This window comes from Cherax quadricarinatus, chromosome 88 (genome assembly GCF_038502225.1).
Source record: "Cherax quadricarinatus isolate ZL_2023a chromosome 88, ASM3850222v1, whole genome shotgun sequence".
Classification (NCBI taxonomy): domain Eukaryota; kingdom Metazoa; phylum Arthropoda; class Malacostraca; order Decapoda; family Parastacidae; genus Cherax; species Cherax quadricarinatus.
In genome coordinates, this window is record NC_091379.1 from 9,399,282 (window position 1) to 9,422,529 (window position 23,248).

General features: G+C 40.8%; 2 protein-coding genes across 2 annotated transcripts in view; one reads left to right on the plus strand and one right to left on the minus strand.

Annotated features, from left to right (window-relative positions):
• The window catches only part of LOC128698483 (uncharacterized), a 64,257-nt gene extending 50,589 nt beyond the window's left edge, over positions 1 to 13,668 (plus strand). Inside the window, exon 19 of the mRNA XM_070104027.1 lies at positions 10,845 to 13,668. Within this exon, the coding sequence (XP_069960128.1) occupies positions 10,845 to 11,983 (1,139 nt within the window). The 3' untranslated portion in view covers positions 11,984 to 13,668. The remainder of the gene's footprint in view (positions 1 to 10,844) is intronic.
• Positions 1 to 23,248, minus strand: part of LOC128698486 (uncharacterized) — a 145,625-nt gene that overhangs the window by 106,828 nt on the left and 15,549 nt on the right. The window lies entirely within an intron of this gene.

The following is a 23,248-nucleotide window of genomic DNA, read 5'->3' on the forward strand; positions in this document are numbered from 1 at the left end:
AGGGGGGGGAAAAAGGAGAAAGGTTCAGATGGTCAGTTCACAGGACGGTGTGAAATCCTGTGTATGTGTGTGTTTGCGTGTGTACTACAGCTTACAAGTGCTTGTTCCTGTGTGTGTATGTGTATGTGTGTGTGTGTATGTGTGTGTGTGTGTGTGTGTACGTGTGTGTATGTGTGTGTGTATGTGTGTGTGTGTGTATGTGTGTATGTGTGTGTGTGTATGTGTATGTGTGTGTGTATGTCGTGTGTGTATGTCGTGTGTGTGTATGTCGTGTGTGTATGTCGTGTGTGTATGTCGTGTGTGTATGTCGTGTGTATGTCGTGTGTGTGTATGTCGTGTGTATGTCGTGTGTGTGTGTATGTTGTGTGTGTATGTCGTGTGTGTTATGTCGTGTGTATGTCGTGTGTATGTCGTGTGCGTGCGTGTGTACTCACCTATTTGTACTCACCTATTTGTGGTTGCAGGGGTCGAGTCATAGCTCCTGGCCCCGCCTCTTCACTGATTGCTACTAGGTCCTCTCTCTCCCTGCTACATGAGCTTTATCATACCTCGCCTTAAAACTATGTATGGTTCCCGCCTCCACTACTTCACTTTCTAGACTATTCCATGACTTGACTACTCTATGACTGAAGAAATACTTCCTAACATCCCTTCGATTCATCTGAGTCTTCAACTTCCAATTGTGACCTCTTGTGTCTGTGTCCCATCTCTGGAACATCCTGTCTTTGTCCACCTTGTCTATTCCGCGCAGTATTTTATATGTCGTTATCATGTCTCCCCTGACCCTCCTGGCCTCCAGTGTCGTCAGGCCGATTTCCCTCAACCTTTCTTCGTAGGATAATCCCCGTAGCTCTGGGACTAGTCTTGTTGCAAACCTTTGCACTTTCTCTAATTTCTTGACGTGCTTGACTAGGTGTGGATTCCAAACTGGTGCTGCATACTCCAGTATGGGCCTGACGTAAATGGTATACAGGGTCTTGAACGACTCCTTACTGAGGTATCGGAATGCTATCCGTAGGTTTGCCAGGCGCCCGTATGCTGCAGCAGTTATCTGATTTATGTGCGCCTCAGGAGATATGCTCGGTGTTATACTCACCCCCAGATCTTTTTCCTTGAGTGAGGTTTGCAGTCTTTGGCCATCTAAACTATATTGTGTCTGCGGTCTTCTTTGCCCTTCCCCAATCTTCATGACTTTGCATTTGGCAGGGTTAAACTCAAGGAGCCAGTTGCTGGACCAGGCTTGCAGCCTGTCCAGGTCTCTTTGTAGTCCTGCCTGATCCTCATCCGATTTGATTCTTCTCATTAACTTCACATCATCTGCAAACAAGGACACTTCTGATTCTATCCCTTCCGTTATGTCGTTCACATATACCAAGAACAGCACAGGTCCTAGGACTGACCCCTGTGGAACCCCGCTTGTCACAAGCGCCCACTCTGACACCTCGTCACGTACCATGACTCGTTGTTGCCTCCCTGTCAGGTATTCTCTGATCCATTGCAGTGCCTTTCCTGTTATGTGTGCCTGATCTTCTAGCTTTTTCAGTAACCTCTTGTGAGGAACTGTGTCGAAGGCCTTTTTGCAGTCCAAAAAAATGCAGTCGATCCACCCCTCTCTCTCTTGTCTTACTTCTGTCACCTTGTCATAAAACTCTAGTAGGTTTGTGACACAGGATTTTCCTTCCCTGAAACCATGCTGGTTGTCAATTATACACTTGTTTCTTTCCAGGTGCTCCACCACTCTCCTCCTGATGATCTTCTCCATGACCTTGCATACTATACACGTTAGTGATACAGGTCTGTAGTTTAGTGCCTCATGTCTGTCTCCCTTTTTAAAAATTGGGACTACATTTGCCATCTTCCATACCTCAGGGAGTTGCCCAGTTTCAAATGATGTGTTGAAGATCTTTGTTAATGGCACACACAATATCTCTGCTCCCTCTTTAAGGACCCACGGAGAGATGTTGTCTGGTCCCACCGCCTTTGAGGTGTCAAGTTCGCATAGCAGCTTCTTCACTTCCTCCTTGGTTATATGTACCTCATCCAGCACTTTCTGGTGTACCCCCCTGTTCTGATTTCCTGGAGTCCTACTGGTTTCCACTGTAAATACTTCTTTAAATCTCGTGTTGAGCTCCTGACATACCTCTCGGTCGTTGCTTGTGAATTCCCCATCACCCTTCCTCAGTCTGATTACCTGGTCCTTGACTGTTGTTTTCCTCCTGATGTGGCTGTACAACAGCTTCGGGTCAGTCTTGACTTTCGATGCTATGTCATTTTCATATTGTCGCTGAGCCTCCCTTCTTATCTGTGCATATTCATTTCTGGCTCTTCGGCTAATCTCTTTATTTTCCTGAGTTCTCTGTCTTCTGTACCTTTTCCATTCTCTAGTACACCTAGTTTTTGCCTCCCTACACCTTTGGGTGAACCAAGGACTCGTTCTGTTCTTCCCATTATTTCTGTTTCCCTTGGGAACAAACCTCTCCTCTGCCTCCTTGCATTTTGTTGCCACATAGTCCATCATTTCTTGTACTGGTTTTCCTGTCAGTTCCCTCTCCCACTGAATGTTTTGAAGGAAGTTCCTCATGCCTGAGTAGTTCCCCCTTTTGTAGTTTGGTTTTTCCCATCCTATTCCTGCTACTCTCTCCACTTGGAGCTCAACTATGTAGTCGAAGCACAGAACCACATGATCACTAGCTCCCAGGGGCCTTTCATACAAGATATCCTCGATGTCTGAACTACTCAAGGTGAATACAAGGTCCAGTCTTGCTGGTTCATCTTCTCCTCTCTCCCTGGTAGTGTCTCTAACATGTTGATGCATGAGGTTTTCCAGTACTACATCCATCATCTTGGCTCTCCATGTTTCGGAACCCCCATGGGGCTCCAGGTTTTCCCAGTCAATCTCCTTGTGATTGAAATCACCCATAACTAGTAACTTTGCTCCCCCCACGTGTGCTCTCCTGGCCACCTCGGCTAGTGTGTCGACCATGGCTCTGTTGCTCTCATCGTATTCTTCTCTTGGTCTCCTGCAGTTCTGTGGTGGGTTGTACATTACTGCAATTATCACCTTATGTCCCTCAGACTGGATTGTTCCTACTAAGTAGTCCCTTTCACCCGTGCCATCCATTCCTTCCATTTTCTCAAAACCCCACTGGCTTTTAATGAGCAGTGCAACTCCTCCTCCCCCTCTCCTCCCTCTGTCTTTCCTGAAGATTTGATATCCGGGTGGAAAGATTGAATCTGTTATTATTCTGGTGAGTTTTGTTTCTGTGAGTGCTATTATGTCTGGGGATGTCTCCTTGATTCTTTCGTGCCACTCCTCATACTTATTTGTTATTCCATCTGCATTTGTATACCATACCTTCAACTTCTTTTCTAAGACTGTGGTCTGGGAGGTGTATTGGGGTTGGGGAAGTGGGAGACCTGATAAGGAACTATGGGTGGTTGCTGTGGGGGTGGAGTTTGTAATGTAGTGGGTGGGGGCATTGGATATGGCATGGGTGTTGTGGTTTAGAGTGTTTGGCTGCACTGGGGTTGACCTGGTTGGGAGGCTTCTATAGGAAGCTGTGAGGGAGGTTGTATTTGATCTTCCTATGTCTGGGATCTCCTGTCTATCTTCTCCATCCCCTCTCTTTCCTCCTTTCGCCTTTGTACCATCTCTCTCAGTTTCCGCCTATCGTCTTGTGTTCTGTCGCGGTCGAGATACACCTTCCTGTATCCCGGCATGTCCCTTAATCGTGCTTTTTCCTGCAGTATCCTGTTCCGAGTCGATTCTGCCTTGAAGGTCACTTTCACTGGCCGGTTTCTTTTTTTTACAAACCCCCCTATTCTCCGAAAATTTTCCAGCTGGGTCATGTCGTCTTCTCCGATTACTTTCATGATGCTTTCAATTGCTTTTTTTTCCCCTTGTTTTCTTGCTTCATATGTTTCCCCTTCAACTTCCTGTAGCCCATACACAAAGACTGACCTCACCCTTTCATTCTCCCACTGCATATCCCTGTGTATCCCCTCATTCAATTTGATTTCCTCCATTGCAGCTTTCCTTTCTTCAGTTTCACTAGCTACTGTACATGGGCTCAGTGGCCTGTCATTTTCCCTTCTCGGCTTTCCCTGGGCTCTGTTGTGGTCTTTTAGGGCCTCCACATATAGCTTAGCTCTTTCATTTACTACAGTCTCCACTGATAGAGCTTCTACATGCAGTTTTGCTCCTCCTTTCCCTACAGTCCCCTTATTTGTGGCTGAGGTAGTGGTCTCTGTTGTCAATCCCATAATGTGCTTTAGTTCTTTAGGCTGTTTCAGATATTCCAGTTCCTCTTCTAAACTCTGTATCCTGGCCTCTGCTGCTTTGACTTTCACCTCCCACTTCCTGCTTTCCATGTCTATCCTCTCTTCCATTCTCATGCTAAGTTCTTCTAGTTTCTTTTCCCATTCTTGTTCCCTTTTTGTGAGCTCTGCTGTCCAATCTTCCTTTGCAGTTTCCTCCTCCTGTCCCTTGGGTTTTCTTGTTGCTCTCTGGCAACCCATTTTTGTTTTATCCTGATTGCCTCAGAGTGGGAAACCTATGTAATTCTGTATGTTAGGTTAGTATTGTATATGTCAGAGTGTGGGGGGGGGGAGGTAGAGGAGGAACTGTGGCTATATGGGAGAGTGGTGGGGAGGGGGAGTGGGAAGGAGAGTGAAGCAAGTGGGTAAGTGGGTGAGGGAGAGGTGGGGAGGGGGAGGGTGAAAGAGGGAGATGTCGGTGGGGGAGGGGGGGAGTGTATGTGTGAGTCTGGCAATATGTGTGTGTGTGTGTGTGTGTGTGTGTGTGTGTGTGTGTGTGTGTGTGTGTGTGTGTACTCACCTATTTGTGGTTGCAGGGGTCGATTCATAGCTCCTGGCCCTGCCTCTTCACTGATTGCTACTAGGTCCTCTCTCTCCCTGCTCCATGAGCTTTATCATACCTCGCCTTAAAACTATGTATGGTTCCTGCCTCCACTACTTCACTTTCTAGACTATTCCACGACTTGACTACTCTATGACTGAAGAAATATTTCCTAACATCCCTTCGATTCATCTGAGTCTTCAACTTCCAATTGTGACCTCTTGTGTCTGTGTCCCATCTCTGGAACATCCTGTCTTTGTCCACCTTGTCTATTCCGCGCAGTATTTTATATGTCGTTATCATGTCTCCCCTGACCCTCCTGTCCTCCAGTGTCGTCAGGCCGATTTCCCTCAAGCTTTCTTCGTAGGACAATCCCCGTGTGTGTATTCACCTATTTGTGGTTGCAGGGGTCGAGTCCTAGCTCCTGGCCCCGCCTCTTCACCGGTTGCTACTAGGCCCTCTCTCTCCCCGCTCCATGAGCTTTATCAAACCTCGTCTTAAAACTGTGTATGGTTCCTGCCTCCACTACGTCATTTTCTAGGCTATTCCACTGCCTTACAACTCTATGACTGAAGAAATACTTCCTACTATCTCTCTGACTCATCTGTGTCTTCAACTTCCAATTGTGGCCTCTTGTTTCTGTGTCCCCTCCCTGGAACATCCTGTCCTTGTCCACCTTGTCTATTCCACGCAGTATTTTATATGTCGTGTGTGTGTGTGTGTGTGTGTGTGTGTGTGTGTGTGTGTGTGTGTGTGTGTGTGTGTGTGTGTGTGTGTGTGTGTGTGCTCACGCGCGCTAATACTACTACTATTACTACTGCTAGCAATAATAATAATAATAATAATAATAATAATAATAATAATAATAATAATAATAATAATAGTGTATAATTAACATGAAAAATGTTAGTAGTTAAATCTTGAACTCTTTTTTTTTTTTTGTTTAATAAAGAAAATCCAAAAGGAAGACACAATAAAGTTAATAATAAAGAAACAATAAAGACAATAAGAGGAAAACACAGAGGATACAAGAAAACGAAAGAGTGTAAAACACAGGCACGAACATTCGAAAAAAACATTAGAAACAAGAAAACAAGAGCGAATAATAATAAATGGGAGACATATAAGAGTGGACAAAGCAACCAAACAAGTAAAAGAAAACTGGAAGAAAACAAAAACAAGGAAACCAGGAAAATTGCGACAACCAAATGCCAAAAACAGAGACAAACAAACAAAAACGCTACCAAACGAAACAAGCGTAAAAGGAAGAGGAGAAAGATGAAGAAGATTAGACAGAAGAATAAGCAAAGAAAGAGACGAAGAACCACTAAAGTGAGACACAGTAAACGAAGAAAAAAGAATAAGCAAAGAAAACGGAATAAACGCAAGTACCCCAGACGAATGATGGTGGAGAAAGAACTGCTGAGAAAAGGAGAAGTGGAGAACGCAGTAAATATAAGTGTGTGTGAAGCAGTGAAACCAGAAAGGGAGAAGAGAGAGCAGCGGGTGAAACTGCAGTCGAAGGGAGGAAAGAAGGAGAGAGAAATGCCAGAGAATCAGTATAACAAGAGAAAGAGAGAGAAAATAATTCGCCATGTGCCAGAGAGGAGGAGAATGGGATTATGGTTCCAGCAGCCAATCACAACGCCAGTGAATCAGCTCTTTTCGTTGGGTCTTGCATCAGCCAATCAGAGAACGTTAGGAGCTCACTTCACAACCAATCAGCGGGCTTCTCGTGGCCACCTCTCAGGCAATAAGTGTTCCTCTTGAGTTTCCCGGACTCTCTAATCTCATCTTCCTCCAACAAACACTCTACAGGATATTCATAATCATTTGCAAGTAATAATTGATGTAAAAGTCTTGTGCTGTGATGGTCTGACACTGGGAAGACTTCATACGACCAGCAGCAAAGGTCATTGCTGCCGTAGTCCACTATAGACCACTACGTCCAGCACGAGTAGGCCAGTGGTCAATGATTGCGTGGTTCACTATAAACCACTGAGTCCACCATATGTAAGCAAGTGGTTAATGATGCCGTGGTCCACTATAAACCACTGAGTCCAGCACGAGTAAGTCAGTGGTCAATGATGCCGTGGTCCACTAAAAAACTGAGTACAGCACGGGTAAGCCAGCGGTCAATGCCGTGGTCCACCATAAACCACTGAGTCCGGCACGGGTGAGCCAGTGATCACTGCTGCCCTGGGCCACCATGGACCACCGGGCTAACCCACCTTCACGTGCCATGAGACACAGTCTTGCGGTGCCCGACAGAGTCCTGGCATCACTGAACGGGTCATCTTATGACAGAAACCTGTGTCAAAAATCTTCACTCACAAATATGCTTAGAGCAGCATGTGGTGTGTCATGCACTTACACTTGTGTTGCACTCCGCAAGACCATCATTCAAGTCCAAAAATGCACGAAACCAGACTTTTAAAGGTGCTGGGATGAGTGCATAGTGAGGCACTTAAGTGCATGTTGTGGTATTACTGTCTTACAGCTGAACACTCGTGAGAGATTGCTAGTGTCAGTGTATTTGTGCGTGTTTGGGAGTGTGTTTAGCATGTGTTTGTACTTGTTTGTATGTTTCTGAGTTCTAATTATTTATGTGTCTGGATGTGTGTACTCGCCTATTTGTGGTTGCAGGGGTCGATTCATAGTTCCTGGCTGTGTGTGTGTTTTATAATTTCACATGATAGTGCTTTATTGTTTTCCCAAGTAGGAACTCCCTCTGTCAAAGTTCCTTTGTCTATGTGTTAGCCTCTAGGTCTCCTATCTCTCTCTCTCTCCCTCTGCCTGCGTGTTAGCACTACTGTGGTTACTCTTAAGGTAGCTCCCTGAGTAATCCCTCCTATACCTGCCTCATTTTGAAAGACCACTCGCTCTAGCCTAGCCGGATCATCTCCCTTCATTCTTGAGTGCTCAGTGGCATACTCATTTGTTGAAAAACACGATGATTTGGGTTCAATTATCTGGGAGACGAGGCACGTGGGCACGTCTCTTTAAACTTACTCATGTTCAGGTAGCTTTGCCAGGATGGGTCTTGGCCGGGGTGACCCGGCAGTGGCTCCCGAATGAGTGGCAGAGTTTGCAAAAGTTATGTACCGTTTACAGCCAAATGGTAGGGGTACCCTGTGACAAGGGCTCAGTGAGTCTTCTTCGGGTTCAGTAGATTATCCGCTTACAGTCCAATGACTGAGGAAGCCCTCTCTTCATCTAGAAGTAAACAGATACCTGGGTGGTAGTCGACTTTTTGTGCGTATCATGTTTGTAGAGAGAGAACAGAAGGATCTCCAATGGAATTAAGGTACACTGACTGGCTTTGCTGGGTTATCCTGGACGAACAACTCTTCAGAGTTATTGATAACAATGAAAAGTTTGTAATCCCATAGAAGACATCTACTCTTAGCTGATTCCAATAGTTTTTATCCTTCAGGTGCCCCATAGTAGGAGTTCCAATTCTTCCACTTTATATACTTGTGTGTGAAATTTTCCAGGATCATGTTTTGAATCAGTCTTGTTTTCCTTCCTGCGTTGTTACAGGCATCAACCGTAACGCGGCATAAAAGCTTATTACATTTAACATACGGATTGTTCTGCTATATACTTGACTAAGTCTCCTGTTGTTTGACGCAGAGTTGTATATTACTATCAGCTTCACCTGTTCCAGATATTTTTAAAGTAGGGATAGGACGATAACAAAATTTTTGCCAATACTGATACCCAGTTTTCGGCCGATACCAGTACCGACACTTTTCCTATATTATTTATTTTTAACATAATAACAGTGTTCAATATATAAGGGAATGTTTATTACACAGTGGATATTAAATAAGACAGGAAGGTTAAATATTAAATAAATTAATTTCTCTGAGTTGATAATGTTATTACTCATTACTTGGTCTCTTGTGTTACTGCTTGGTAAAGGTACTTGTTGATAGTGTGTATACTCGCCTCACGAATTTGAGGGTTACACATACCCCACCTGTGTGTGTGTAACCCTCACATTCGTTAGAGTATTAATGTTGATACTTTTAATCACACATGTAATAATATTAATATTTTAAAAAGTATCACCTGGTATCGGCTGCTTTTTTTAACCGATACCGATACCGTAAAAATGGCCGATACCGATACTTTGGCACATCCCTAATTCCATGTAATCCTGAACCTTATGCTGAGATTATTGATGTGTTTGAAAAACATTATCAACAACTACAGTAATAATAATTAATAATAAATAATAATAATGATAATAATAATGTTAGTATTTTAACACTGCTTGTATTCCACTGCATAATACGTAATGATCATACAACGCATGGGGAAATGTAAGGCAATCAGGTTCAATCCGAGGAAGGGGAGCACATCTCTAATTCCTTGGATTAAGAGCCCTCATCATTATCAAAGAAACTCCAAGTGCTGACTGGTGTTTGATGAAGGGCTCTTGTTCCAAGGAGGAGGAGCTGCCCTACCCTTGGATCAAGGAGGATTACCTTTCACCCCTCAGGCGATGTTTGACGTACGCGTTTAGAGCTTTTCCTGGAATGCAAGAATGATGATGTAACTTGAACCTTACGAACCTACATGAACACACACATGAACACATATACATGAGCACATACGCACATGAACACATGATTAGATACGCACATGATCACATACGCACATGATCACATACGCACATGATCACATACGCACATGAACACATACATGATCACATACGCACATGAACACATACGCACATGATCACATACGCACATGATCACTCTGAAAAAGACCCGGGCCGGGAGAGTACCAGAGTATCAAGAAGAAACAATTTTAAATCATAATATTCGAAGATGCTAATAATTTATATCTCAAAAAAAAAATCGTCAATAATTTTCTTTGCAGCATCTGAAGGATTTAAAAATTTTTAGTTGTATGTAGGAGTTATAAGTATATATATATATATATATATATATATATATATATATATATATATATATATATATATATATATATATATATATATATATATATATATGTGTGTGTGTGTGTGTGTGTATTTAAAAAATATATAGTTTTAAACTCTCAGTTTGGTGATGTTTTCCTCTTTATTAATGTCAGTCTTATTAAGTATCATCAGTCGTCCAGTACGATGTTTTCTAGTGTCATCACTTATCCTGAGTGAATGTTTTCCACTGTTCTGTTATTGTAGTCAGATTCTCAATAATGTTATCTTTGTGTCCACTTTGTCTCTCTCATTACAACTGCCTTTAAATTGCATTTCCCCGAGCACAGCCCCTCAAACCTACACATTTTCCAGCCACTCATGTACGCACCCACCAACACCCGTGTAACACCAGCAATGATGGAGTTTTGAGACTCTATGACCGCGGGTTCAATCCCGACCGGGGGTATGGTTTATGATAGTTCACACCGGTCACTAACATAGGGGAACAATGTCACTCCATCAGTCCCAGCACTCACGCCCATCAATCCCAACACTCACGCCCATCAGTCCCAGCACCCACGCCCATCAGTTCCAGCACTCACGCCCATAATTCGTCTATTGTTTAACACCTCACCTGTGTCACCTATTTGTGCGTGTGTTAACCTCACCTTGACTATTTTGTGTTTCCCCCACCACTCTGTACCCATGCATGTACCTTATATGTTGTTCTCGTCGTTGTGTTTGTCACCATAGGTGTTGATGATGCATGATCGTGTGCGCAGTGATGGCAGAAGAAGCCTCAAATTGCACGCCTGAGGTGGGTCATACTCCAGCTCCAAGGTTCTCCGGAGTGCATCACACCCCCTCTCCAGTGGGACGAGATGTATGCGTGTTTCTCTTCCTCCAGTAAGATGCATGAATGTTACCCCACTGAAGCACGAGGAATTACTCGATGCTCCCTTTCATATTATGTAGTGGCGCACTTCCTTTCCTGAGCCTTCAAGTAGTAATAACGTGTGTGATCTCCCTCCACTCTGGGTTGTCCTACAGCAGGCTTCAGTGTCTACGGCGGGGAAGAGGACGGCGGGGAGACAGTCGACCAGGAGACACTGGAGAAAATCGAACAGGAATACAAGAAGCTGAAAGCTATGCAGAGCCACTCGATGCTGAAGAAGTATCTCACTCCTGACGTCTTCGAGAAACTCAAACGTCGTGTTACCCCTAACGGAGCCAATCTCTTGGACGTCATAAAGTCCGGACTGGCTAATCCAGACTCTAACATAGGGATCTATGCTCCTGACGCAGAGTCCTATACCATATTTAGTGACCTATTCGACCCAGTGATTGACGAGTACCATGGCGGGTTTGGTCCAAGTGACATGCACCCTGGAATTGACTTCGGCTTTTCAAATTCCCTGGGCAGCCTCGTTGACGAGGGCAAATACGTGGTGTCGACGCGGGTGCGGTGTGCCCGCTCACTGGAGGGATACCCATTCAACCCACTCCTGACCAACGAGCAGTACACTGAGCTGGAGCAGGACATAGAGAGGGCCCTGGATAACTTGGACGGGGACCTTGCAGGCTACTACAGGCCGATAAGCAAGCTGTCTCCGCAAGAGCAAGAGGAGCTGCTGGAAGCTCACCTGCTCTTCAAGCAAGGTGACCGGTTCCTGGAAGCTGCTGGAGCCTGCCGCTTCTGGGCGAACGGCCGTGGCATTTTCCTTAACTCTGACAATACGCTGGTGGTGTGGGTTAACGAGGAAGACCACATGCGCATCATTTCCATGCAGGAAGGCGCAGACCTCGGCCAGGTGTATGACCGCTTCGTCCGTGCTGTCACAACTCTCGGAGACCGCCTTCCCTTCAGCTTCTCCCAGCGTCTTGGGTTCCTCAACTTCTGCCCCACCAACTTAGGTTCAGCGATCCGAGCTTCAGTCCACATTCGTCTGCCTCGCTTGGGTCGCGACACTCATCGTTTGGAATCCACGGCCAACAAATACAACCTGCAGGTTCGTGGCACCTCAGGAGAACATTCGGAAACTAAGGACTTCACCTTCGACATTTCAAATCGGCGGCGTCTCGGATTGACGGAGATTGAGGCTCTGCAGGAGATGTTCGATGGTGTTCAGGAGATTATTCGCCTGGAGGCATCATTGGAGAGCTCCAGTCGCCGTGGGTCTGTGAGCTGAACCTGACACCCGTTGGTTAAGCTTCACACTCTTACCGGATCCAAACATTTTTACCCAAGCAAACACTACCCTTCATTCCAGGTGTTGGTAGCTAACAGTGTTCTTTCTACATAATGTTCAGTTATGGTTAAACCACCACCACCCTTACCCGATGTGTTGTGGCTTCACCAGCTGTCAGACAGTTGGTGTGCAACATGCTTGCCTCTATTTCCAAACCAGAGCCTGTTGCAGGCAAGCAATTTTACGATTTTAAACCAAAACTCTTATTCACCAGGCTAGGGATCTGATAAACAGAAAATGTAATATACATCTATATTTACTGAATAAATCCAACTTGTGCAAGAATATTAACCTATATAAAAAAGTCAATTATAAATTTACGTCCCATATGCCAAATGTAAGTTAACCGACAGATTAATGTTATGAAATATACATTATACAAAAATCTTAAGACTAACAAGTATACTCTCACAAACATACGACACACAGTCGTGTGTGTGGCGGTACAATTTAAGTCAAAGGATAAAAATGCAGTGTATAGGGACCAACAAGACAATCAAACTCCAAATCAGACAAAACTGGACAAACACTAAGTCCATTCACTACTAAGTATGAGTGTGAAGCTATGTTAATGGAGACAGAGCAGCCACTCGCATCCTCCCTGGTTGGAGACAAAATGCCATCCTAACTTCCAAGTGATTGTTGAAGATGGAAGGCTGCTACGCTATGTACACAGAGTAAGGTACAGCAACACCTTCATTAGCTCACAGAATATCAAGCCTGTCATAAAACATAAAAATGGTAAATAATAGAGAGACCAGTGTTACGTATTATTACAAAAAACGAGAGTACAGTAATAGACTAAAAACAAAACTTTTCCTTTGCATTATCAAGGCTTTTTCTGCTGTAGTGTATGAGTATGCCTTGTTACAATACACACTAATAAAATGTACAGATGTATATTACAGTTGGGAACATCGATTACCTTAATAGGCACACTTGTCAGCCCGAGTAGCTTAACTAGGCTCCATCAGAGACTAACGTATCTCAAAAATTTTTGATGTAGTACTACTACTAAAACTAGGGCCTTTGAAACTTATAAAAACAAATTATGATGACCAAAATCTAGCTAATTTTCCCTGTATTTAAAACAGGTTGAAGAGAAGCAGATATTAAATTTAACATATCAATTTTTCAATGTTATTCAATGTCCCTTATAGTCCAGAAGTATTTTTCATATTATTGATGACTGTGTGTGTGTGTGTATGTGTGTGTGTGTATATATATATATATATATATATATATATATATATATATATATGTCGTGCCGAATATGTAAAACTGGTCAATTAGCAAGAACTCATTTAAAATTAAGTCCTTTCTAAAATTTTCTCTTATACGTTTAAAGATATTTTTTTTCATTAATGTTGATGTAAAAATTTATAATTTTGCACCAAAAGGAACTTAGAAAACTTACCTAACCTTATTATAACAAGAACAATTTATTTTAGCCTAACCCAACTAAATATATTTTAGATTTCTTTACAATAATTTAACAGTAAACAAACACAGTGAAATATATTTTTTTCGTTAGGTTCAGAATGATTTTGGCGAAATTATTGCATACACAAATTTTCACTTGTCCTATATGGCAAGATGAGCGTTGCTATTTAAGCCAAGATCGCAAGTTCTGCCTATTCGGCACACACACACACACACACATTATATATATATATATATATATATATATATATATATATATATATATATATATATATATATATATATATATATATATATATATATATATATATATATATAATTACTGTAACCACAAACAAGTGATATTTAATCAATAACAACACTGCGGCTAGCCGGAGGATCGAACCCATGTTTGTTTTAGCCCGCTTCATGCGAGCGAAAATTCACGATGCTCAACTGGACCATACAATCCTACAAACAACTTGAGCCTAGCAAACTAGGCTTGCTTCAAGTTGCGAAAACATATGATGGTGTGGTTGCCTCAAAGTTAATTTCATTCTACTCCCCGTTTGGAGTATTAGCCTCCACAAGCAATACACCTATTATTGTAACCACGAACAAGTGGTATTGTAATAATGCTGGTAGAATTACCGACAATATGTAAAGTAAAAGGACACAAGTGCAACTAATGTGACATTTTATTGTGGCAACGTTTCGCTCTCCAGGAGATTTGTCAAGCCGTTACGGCTTGACAAAGCTCCTGGAGAGCGAAACGTTGCCACAATAAAATGTTACATTAGTTGCACTTGTGTCCTTTTACTTAACAAGTGGTATTGAGTGGGAGCAGAATGAAATGAGCTCTGAGGCAACCACACCATGGTATGTCCATACAAGTTGAAGCAAGTCTAGTTCGCTAGGCTGAAGTTGTGTGTAGGAGTGTTAAGGTCGAGTTGTTCAGAGCGTCGTGAATTTTTGCTGGCATGAGGCGAGTTAAAACAACACGGGTTCGATCCTCCGACTACCCGCAGTGTATTATAAACGAAGAAAACATTCATATTATTTTAATATAGACTAAAGAGAATCTTGGACTGGTCAATGGGGAGTTCGTTCTTCCCTGTGTAAGCTGATCATTATATGGAATATTTTGAATAAAAAATTTAGTATCGTTAAAATAAAAAAATAGGGTTATACAATAGATAAGAATACAATACTTTTTGGCCATCAGCTTTTGATAGTAATGTGTTCTTGACTAGTCTGGACAATTTAGTTCCTATTAATTTGAAATAAGGTGACAATAGGCTGCCCATATCAGATACCGAAACTGTTGAAGGCAGCCCATATGAAGTGGTTTATGGAAAAATAAATAAATACTGTATAATATATATGTATGTCCACTGTTATTTCAACTATTACATCAAAGTATATGTATGTGCATTCATGTTACTAAAAGCAAATACATAATATAATCCAGAATATTCAGTGTACATGCCATGAGGTGTATATATATATATATATATATATATATATATATATATATATATATATATATATATATATATATATATATATATATATATATTCATAAGGATTAAATTATCCTTGACTGGTGGTGCAAATGTTAAATAGGGTCTTTAATGACCCTCGTGTAATTGAAATGCTTCACCTGTAATAACCCAACACCCAGTTCTGGGAGTATACCAGGATGGTGTTTCGGGGGTCAACGCCCCCGCGCCCCGGTCCATGACCTGGCCTCTTGGTGGATCAGAGCCTGATGAACCAAGCTGTTACTGTTGGTCACACGCACACCAACGTACGAGCCATAGCTTGGTTGGTCAGATACTGACTTCAGGTGTCTGTTCAACTCCCTCTTTGAAGACAGCCAGAGGTCTATTGATAATCCCCCTTATGTATGCTGGGAGGCAGCTGAACAGTCTTGGACCCCTGACACTTATTGTGGAGAGGTAAAAACCTCAAATAGTCAGATGATCTCACTGTCACAACAATAAGAAAATATTTAGTAACAAAAGCTGATGTAGATAGGAACCTAATATTATCTTTCAACAGGACCTACATAGATGTAGTTCACCCACTAAAGACACTTATGTTAATGTAGCTTTTACTTACAAGAACCCAGTAAAAATACATATTTATTAAAAATAGCCCAAATACTGAAACTGCGTATAATCCGTTCATCGCATGAGTCTTATTTTTCACAGGTCGAACAGGTAGAAGTTTGATTACATGTTTGAAGAAATAAATAGTGTTAGAGGGTGAAAACGAAAATAAAATCAAGCATAATGAACTACAGTACAGGTGGGGTTAGAACTCATGGCAAGTGCTTACGCACTGGAGTTTTATGACTCGCCATGAGTTCTAATCCCAATCGTACCGTAGTTTGTAATCGTGTCATTACGATTTCGTGAGTCAAGCATAATGTCTGATTTCACAGGAATATATCTTCCATGGACGAATAAGCACTCGGGTCACTCTACAAAATATATACGCAAAAAATAAATATATCTTAAGTTTTGATTACTGATTCATACTTCAAGTAACTATATGTCATGAATAAGTTCTCAAAAAAATACCTGAATAAAACATTAATGAATATTTCTTTCAGTTGATTATAATCAAAACTAAGCGCTAAACCCACAAGGGTCACATACCGTTGTTCTTTCAGTTGAATCAGTGAATATCTTTCTTGACTTCCTCTTGTATTAAAAATTGTGCTAATATTTCTCAAACTCTACCTGTTTGACCTACACAATACTGATTACAACACAAGGAATGCCTTATACGACCCCTATAGAGATTTTCTTTGCATTTGTGTTACTTTCTCGCACACTGCGACTAGCCAAGGACTCGAACCCATGTCGTTTCGGCCCGCCTCATGGTGAGCGAAAATCACATGACGCTCTAACCCTCAAGACCATTTGGTGGTCCTGTGGGTTAGTGTGTCACGTGATTTTTCGCTCACCATGAGGCGGGCCAAAACGACATGGGTTCGAGCCCTTGGCTAGTCGCAGTGCTGTTGATATATATATATATATATATATATATATATATATATATATATATATATATTATATATTAGGATATTCCATGCAATAATACTTGTGTGCTAATTGTGGAATTAAATTTTGCGCTGTCGTAGTTGACAACTTCAGTGTTTAATATACAATATTGTACTGAGTTTCAATGTATTTACTAGGAATATAATGATTATTAATATCATTCTCATAACCATTTCTATTATTATGTTATAATTAATTCTTAATATTTATCATAATCTCTTTCTTTCATTTTTATTAGCCATTGTTTTTATTATTATTTTTAACATTCTGTTTTGTTGACAGTGTCTGAGTGCAACAATGTTATTATATTTCAACAAAAATTAAAAAGCTTAATCAAATTTAATTACTGTTTTCATTAATTTTCCTGATCATGCCACTTAAAAAAACCTACAAATGTTACAATATTTTTGTATAAATAATTTTTAATTAAATTGCTAACAAGTCCAAAACGAGATAATTAAAAATATTACCATACAGAGAATATAATTACTTTTAGCGATTATCATAAAATCTGTAAGTATTTCAACATTATTTGTTCATACCAGTTTTGCTGGGAAAAAGTTATTAAAAAGATATATCTAAAAGTAATATAATTTTCTTCCTTGTTCTTGCTTAAGATGCATTATTTAGTCCTTGCTTATCAAGATTATTTTACATTAACGTGTATGAGGTTAGGTAATGTTTGTCAGGAAACAAGACAAGTGTTTCCTGACGCGGGTCTTGGATAATGACCCACAGCTGGAACTTTTAGTCATCTGACCGAGGCCTTCAACTGGCTTACCCCTCCACCCCTTTAAAAATTAACAGTTCCCGAGAAAAAGGATTTTATAAATATATAAGATTAAGATATACGTTCATAAACTCATAAAACAAATATATATAACAGTAGATTTTAGACTCTAGCTACACATATATTACTACAGTTCATATCTAATTTAGTAATTTTTGGTTAATGTAACAATAGTAACAATAATAATTAAAATATCTTAAAGGTTGAATTTAATTCTACATACAAATAATTTAGAAAATTCTACACTAGGAGCATTTCATTAGGAAATACTAGTATTAAATTCTTGCTTCAGCATTTAGTTCCTCAACATGTGATAATACATATGCACACACACGTATACCGACATACACACATGTATACCAACATGAATACATACATACAAACAAATTCTAGCTCTGTGTGCAACCATTAAATTCATTAATGTTTTAAAAAATGTCTTTGTTTATATAAATGAGTTTCTATGACAATCGAGAAAAAAAATATACAGAAAAAAAAAAATAAGCCGTGGCTAATTTCCACAAACAAAAGATATGAAATGTAGAACCCCGGAAGGAAGTAACAGCAATGTAGAGTTTGGACAGACCAGTTGTATATAACCAGCTTCCTCCAGTCCTGTGGGGCCCAGTCTTGTGGGGCCCAGTACTGAGGGTCCAGTACTATGGGTCCTCCAGTCCTATGGGTCCGGGGAGTCTTCCTCCAGTCCTGTGGGGCCCAGTCTTGTGGGGCCCAGTACTGAGGGTCCAGTACTGTGGGTCCTCCAGTCCTATGGGTCCGGGGAGTCTTCCTCCAGTCCTGTGGGTCCCGGGGATTCTCAAGACATGTGTATAGGAACAAGTAAGTGTCAGTATTGTGCACGAGGTGGGATGAGTACTCATGTGGCATGATCAGGTTCTTCCTTGCTTATTCTATCTTTATGTTGCTTATCTTCCTCACGTAAGATGTGAATTTAGTGTTACAATAACAAATTTATCATTCCTAATTTGCAGTTATTTTAGCATGATATTATTTAAATTATTATTTTATCATTGGTATCACCCATCAACATAAAATCACTAGAAAACAGTGCATGCCTGAGATAATGGTGAACGAGGCGAGACCAAACATCCCAATGACTAAGCCAGACCTGGTCAGAACTACATTAGATCTTATCTTTAAGACTACATAAGACCTCAACAAGACCTCACCAAAACATCAAACTTGGTGGTCGAGGCCACACCTGATCTAGTAGTCAGGATCACAGCAGATCTGCTCATCAACACCACATACAACTTAGTCCCTACCAAACCTATATGTATGATATACATTTTTCCTTACGATAGCCACTATATATTCCTCATCAACTGCTGGTATGTTGAAACCTTTCCATTTCCACTTGGTGATTAAGGTGGCAATTCACCTCTTCCCAAGCATCAGTGTAGATATACTGAGATACGCACACCCAGTGTAGATACATGTATACAGATACTTATGTCTCGGTGTATATATACATTATGCTTATAAATTTCAGTTTTTCAATTATTCAGTGCTGGCAAAAGTAATGATTTCTCTAAAACAGTGATTGATTAACTTTGTATTTTTATTGCTTGCATGTCTTCGTGTTTGTCATTAATATGAGTTCTTGCATGCATCTAGTGCATCATGAATATATATAGATATACTATGTAGAATATATATAGATATGAATATATATAGATATACTATGTAGAATATATACACATACTGTTTGTACAGGCGTACTACTGTCACGCATGTGTTAGATACCAAGCTTTATTAAACTTTATTATTGACTATAAAGCTCTACCCAGAACGAATAGTAGTAATAAAAACGTGTTCTCTGTTTTGTGTCTATTTGTCTTTATGTAATAGAAGTTATATTAGTCAGGAAACAGCACGTGTCTCCTGGCCTTCAATATATACATGATCCATTATATCTTATTTAAGTTTATTCTTTGCTAGGTTAGGTAAGTTTTGTCAGGAAATTGGACAAGTGTCTTAGTCATGACCATCAGCAGCAAATTTGAATGTCTCCGAGGATGAAATATGCAGATTTTTTCAGTTCAAGTGGTTTCTCAACTTTCATATTTTTCAGTGCACATAAAATCAAAAGAAATCTATGCGAGTTCTACCTTAAATAACGCCATTTTTCTCATGTCTTTGAGCAATCGGTCAGCTGACCAGAGACTCCAGTGGCGGGTCATCTGGCCAAAACCCGCGTCAGGAAATACTTGTCCTGTTTCCTGACACATCTCAGCTAGCCTCCGATCCTCTTCCCTAGGATGCGACCTACAACAGTGGGCAACTAGCCTCAATCTAGTCAAAACTCTTATTACCCAACAGCAACAAAGACTAGAATCAGAGTGCCAATTTTTTTCAGCGTGGATTATTTGTGTAGTCATGGGGGATTAGTTGGATACTGACTTGTGTCCTCAAGTGGTCACTGAGACCCTGGTTTAGAACGAACATTCAGCTTTGAAGAACGTATGAACAACACAAGTCAGAACTGTCATTCACAAGGGATTGGACTATTTTGTTACGAGAAATGAGAAGATTTCTCCTGACTCGTGTATTAACATCAGTGATGACAATCACAGGAGCTTTGGATCATATGATCTCCACTGAAAAATCACGATCACATCATAAGATACGATGACAGGCTTTGTACCCAACGCTAAAGAATATATAAAAAAAATGGAGTATCCCAATACTGCCAAAGGGAAAGCCTATAGCGTAAAAAAATTAACTCCACTAGGCGACATATAAATACACAGAGATTTTGGAATTCTGTTCCACACAACACTTTTGGTCAAAGTAGAATTAATGTGGGTTGGGGGGGGGGTAATGGAAAGAATGAAAAAAAAATCACCTTTCCCGCTGTACATAAAAGCCAGCATGTAGTTAACCGCATATATGTAAATTAAAGAAACGAGAGAAAAATCCTTCACGTGTGCAGGTTCGAATCCTGCTGTAGACAGAGAGAATATTCGTAAATAATTTCGCCCGTTTACAAATTGTTAAGCATTTCAAAATTTCTTTCGAAGTTCACTGTATGTTGCAGAATTTAATGAAATAACTTATCACTAGCCTGGTGTCCCAGGGTATGGGAGTGGCCGTCTAATTTCGGCCAGGCGTCCACACTTACCTGGAATTTGGCCGAGTGGCAAAATTACTGTGTACTCTGATACAATGTGTAGGTTCGAATTCTGCTGTGAACTGAGATGTTATATATATATATATATATATATATATATATATATATATATATATATATATATATATATATATATATATATATATATAGAGTGGAAGTGGAACATAATTCTTCCTCCGTAAGCCATGCGTGTCGTAAGAGGCGACTAAAATACCGGGAGAAAGGGGCTAGTAACCCCTTCTCCTGTATATATTACTAAATGTAAAAGGAGCAACTTTCGTTTTTCCTTTTGGGCCACCCCGCCTCGGTGGGATACGGCCAGTGTGTTGAAAAAAGAAAAAGAATATATATATATATATATATATATATATATATATATATATATATATATATATATATATATATATATATATATATATATTAAAGGAATTTTAGTGTTTAACCAATTGTAGGTACTCTATCTTCTAACTCAATGCCATGCAACTGAAATTCAGTAGCAATCTAATCTCATCATCTTTCCAGACGGGGATTCGGAAGGATCAGAGGATGAATACCCCATGCAGAAAAGACACGAACCCAAACAACAGAAACCAAGTATGGGGCTCAAGGAGACCCTCCGAGCTAGTAAGAACTCGAACAACTCAAACTTCCCAGGAATGTGGACAGATGATGGGCAGTACTTGGCCCACGGTGAGTCTCAGGGTAATGAAAATACCCGACCCCCATAATGAGCCTAAAGCAGGGTAGTTTTACGTCTAAGTAGGTAATGAGTGGCAATCTCAAGGAGAAGCTGTACTGATTAACCGCAGGTACTTCACAGTAAGAAGAGATAGATGAATAAGGCATGTGCAGCAGTTAGGTATCTTTATTTCCGACACATTTCGCCTACATAGTAAGCTTCTTCAGTGGAATACAGATGTGGCTAAATACGGAGACAGCAGCAGCAGTGGAAAGGTAAAGATGATGTGATCAGTCCATCATCCTTGAAGTAGTTTTCAAGGTTGTTAGTCCCTTAGCACATAGGTCCGAGTTGGAGCATTTACAAAGTCACACTGACACAAAAGAGTGAGGGAGCCAGTATACATAGGCGAGGGGACAGGGATGGGACCAAGAAAGGAAGAAATAATAGTGGTGGTAGTGGTAAGGCTGGCAGTGGAAGCAGTAGTAGTAGTGGTGGGAGAAAGGTTTAGTGCCACAAGAGAAGGAAAGGGAGTGAACGGTGAATGAAGTAGACACCAGGGGCATCTATAGCAGGAGGAGAGGTACCTTTCGCAGTAATCTAGTTAGTACCTCTCCTGCTATACATGTCCCTGGTGTTTACTCTCTTTCATGTTCCTCTTGTCCTCTCCAATACTTTGGGGAAACTGGTTGCTCTCTTTCTGACAGACTCAAAGAACACACACACACAAAAGTTTTAGGCTTGGCTACATCAATAATGCACTTTTCTGTCATGAGATCTCAATCATCGTAGTGATTGGTCCTCTGATAAAACTGCCTATCCTACTTCTAACCTTCACAGTCACCGTCTTGTTGAAGCTTACCTTATACACAACCTTCCTTGTATGAATCTAGGTCTTGGCTTTGTCTCTGTTGATGCCTTCCTTTCTCATTACACTGTCAAATGCTCCAAACTTCACAACACTCGTGACCTGACCTGATCCTTTCTTTTCTTCCTCTCTCTGCCTCTTCTCCTTGCATATTTTTTTTTCTTTGTTTTCCTTTCTTCTTCCGAGTGTGTTCTGTCCTTCAATCCTCCATCCTGTGTTTTTCGTCCTACTCCTTGTGGGTCTTTAGCTTTCCTGCAGTGCCCCTTTTTCTTGTCCTTTGAATGAACCCACTTCTACTACTACGATTACCAGTCCATTTCTACTACTGTTGCTACTTTTGCCTCCATTTACCCTTCACTCCCTTTCCATCTCTTGTTCCACTAAAACTGCTCTCCCTACTTTCAATTACCACTACTACTTCTACTGCTTCCACTACTACTTTTTCTTCCTCTCGTGTTCCCGTCGCTATCCCCTTCGCCTAAACATACTGGCTCCCTCACTGATTTGCAGATGGTTCAAATCGGACCAAACGCCGTCGTAAGCTTCTCTGTCTTATGTGCGGGTTATCTGGCTAATTGTTTATTCGGAAAAGAAACCGAACTGTTGTGTATGTGTCTTACTGATCTTCTTATCGGTAATGTTACATTATAACGATCGTCAAGAAACAGGACAAGTGTTCCCTGGTGCGGGTCTGAGTCATATGATGACCCGCAGCTGGAGCTTTTGGTCATCTGACCGAGGCCTTCCACTGGCTAAAAATGTTAGCAATGAATGAGGTACAATTAAACATACTGATGACTCGAAGGGTCTTCAGAAAATACTTTTACAGCATCAAAGAGAATATAATTTCAATAAACACAGTTTTAATAACACCACAAAGCAGATAAAAAAGTATATACGTACATTAAAAGATATTCTAACACTTTCTTCCGGTTACAAATATGATTGACATCAATTTGTTATGCTCTAAAAGACGTGGATTTCCTCTGTATAATTTTCACCGGCCACATATCCTTTAGCAGGTTAATATCTAGAATATGTAGTGAGCATCATTTAAAAGTAAATTTCCTGATTTAAATTAATTTTAGCACTATTAAAATTCTGTATTTCCAAAATATAATGAAAATAAAAGCCGCTACTACTACAAATAAAAAAAAAGGCACAATACCGTGACTGGAACGATACACAAATAACCTGCACATAGAAGAGAGGAGCTTACGACGA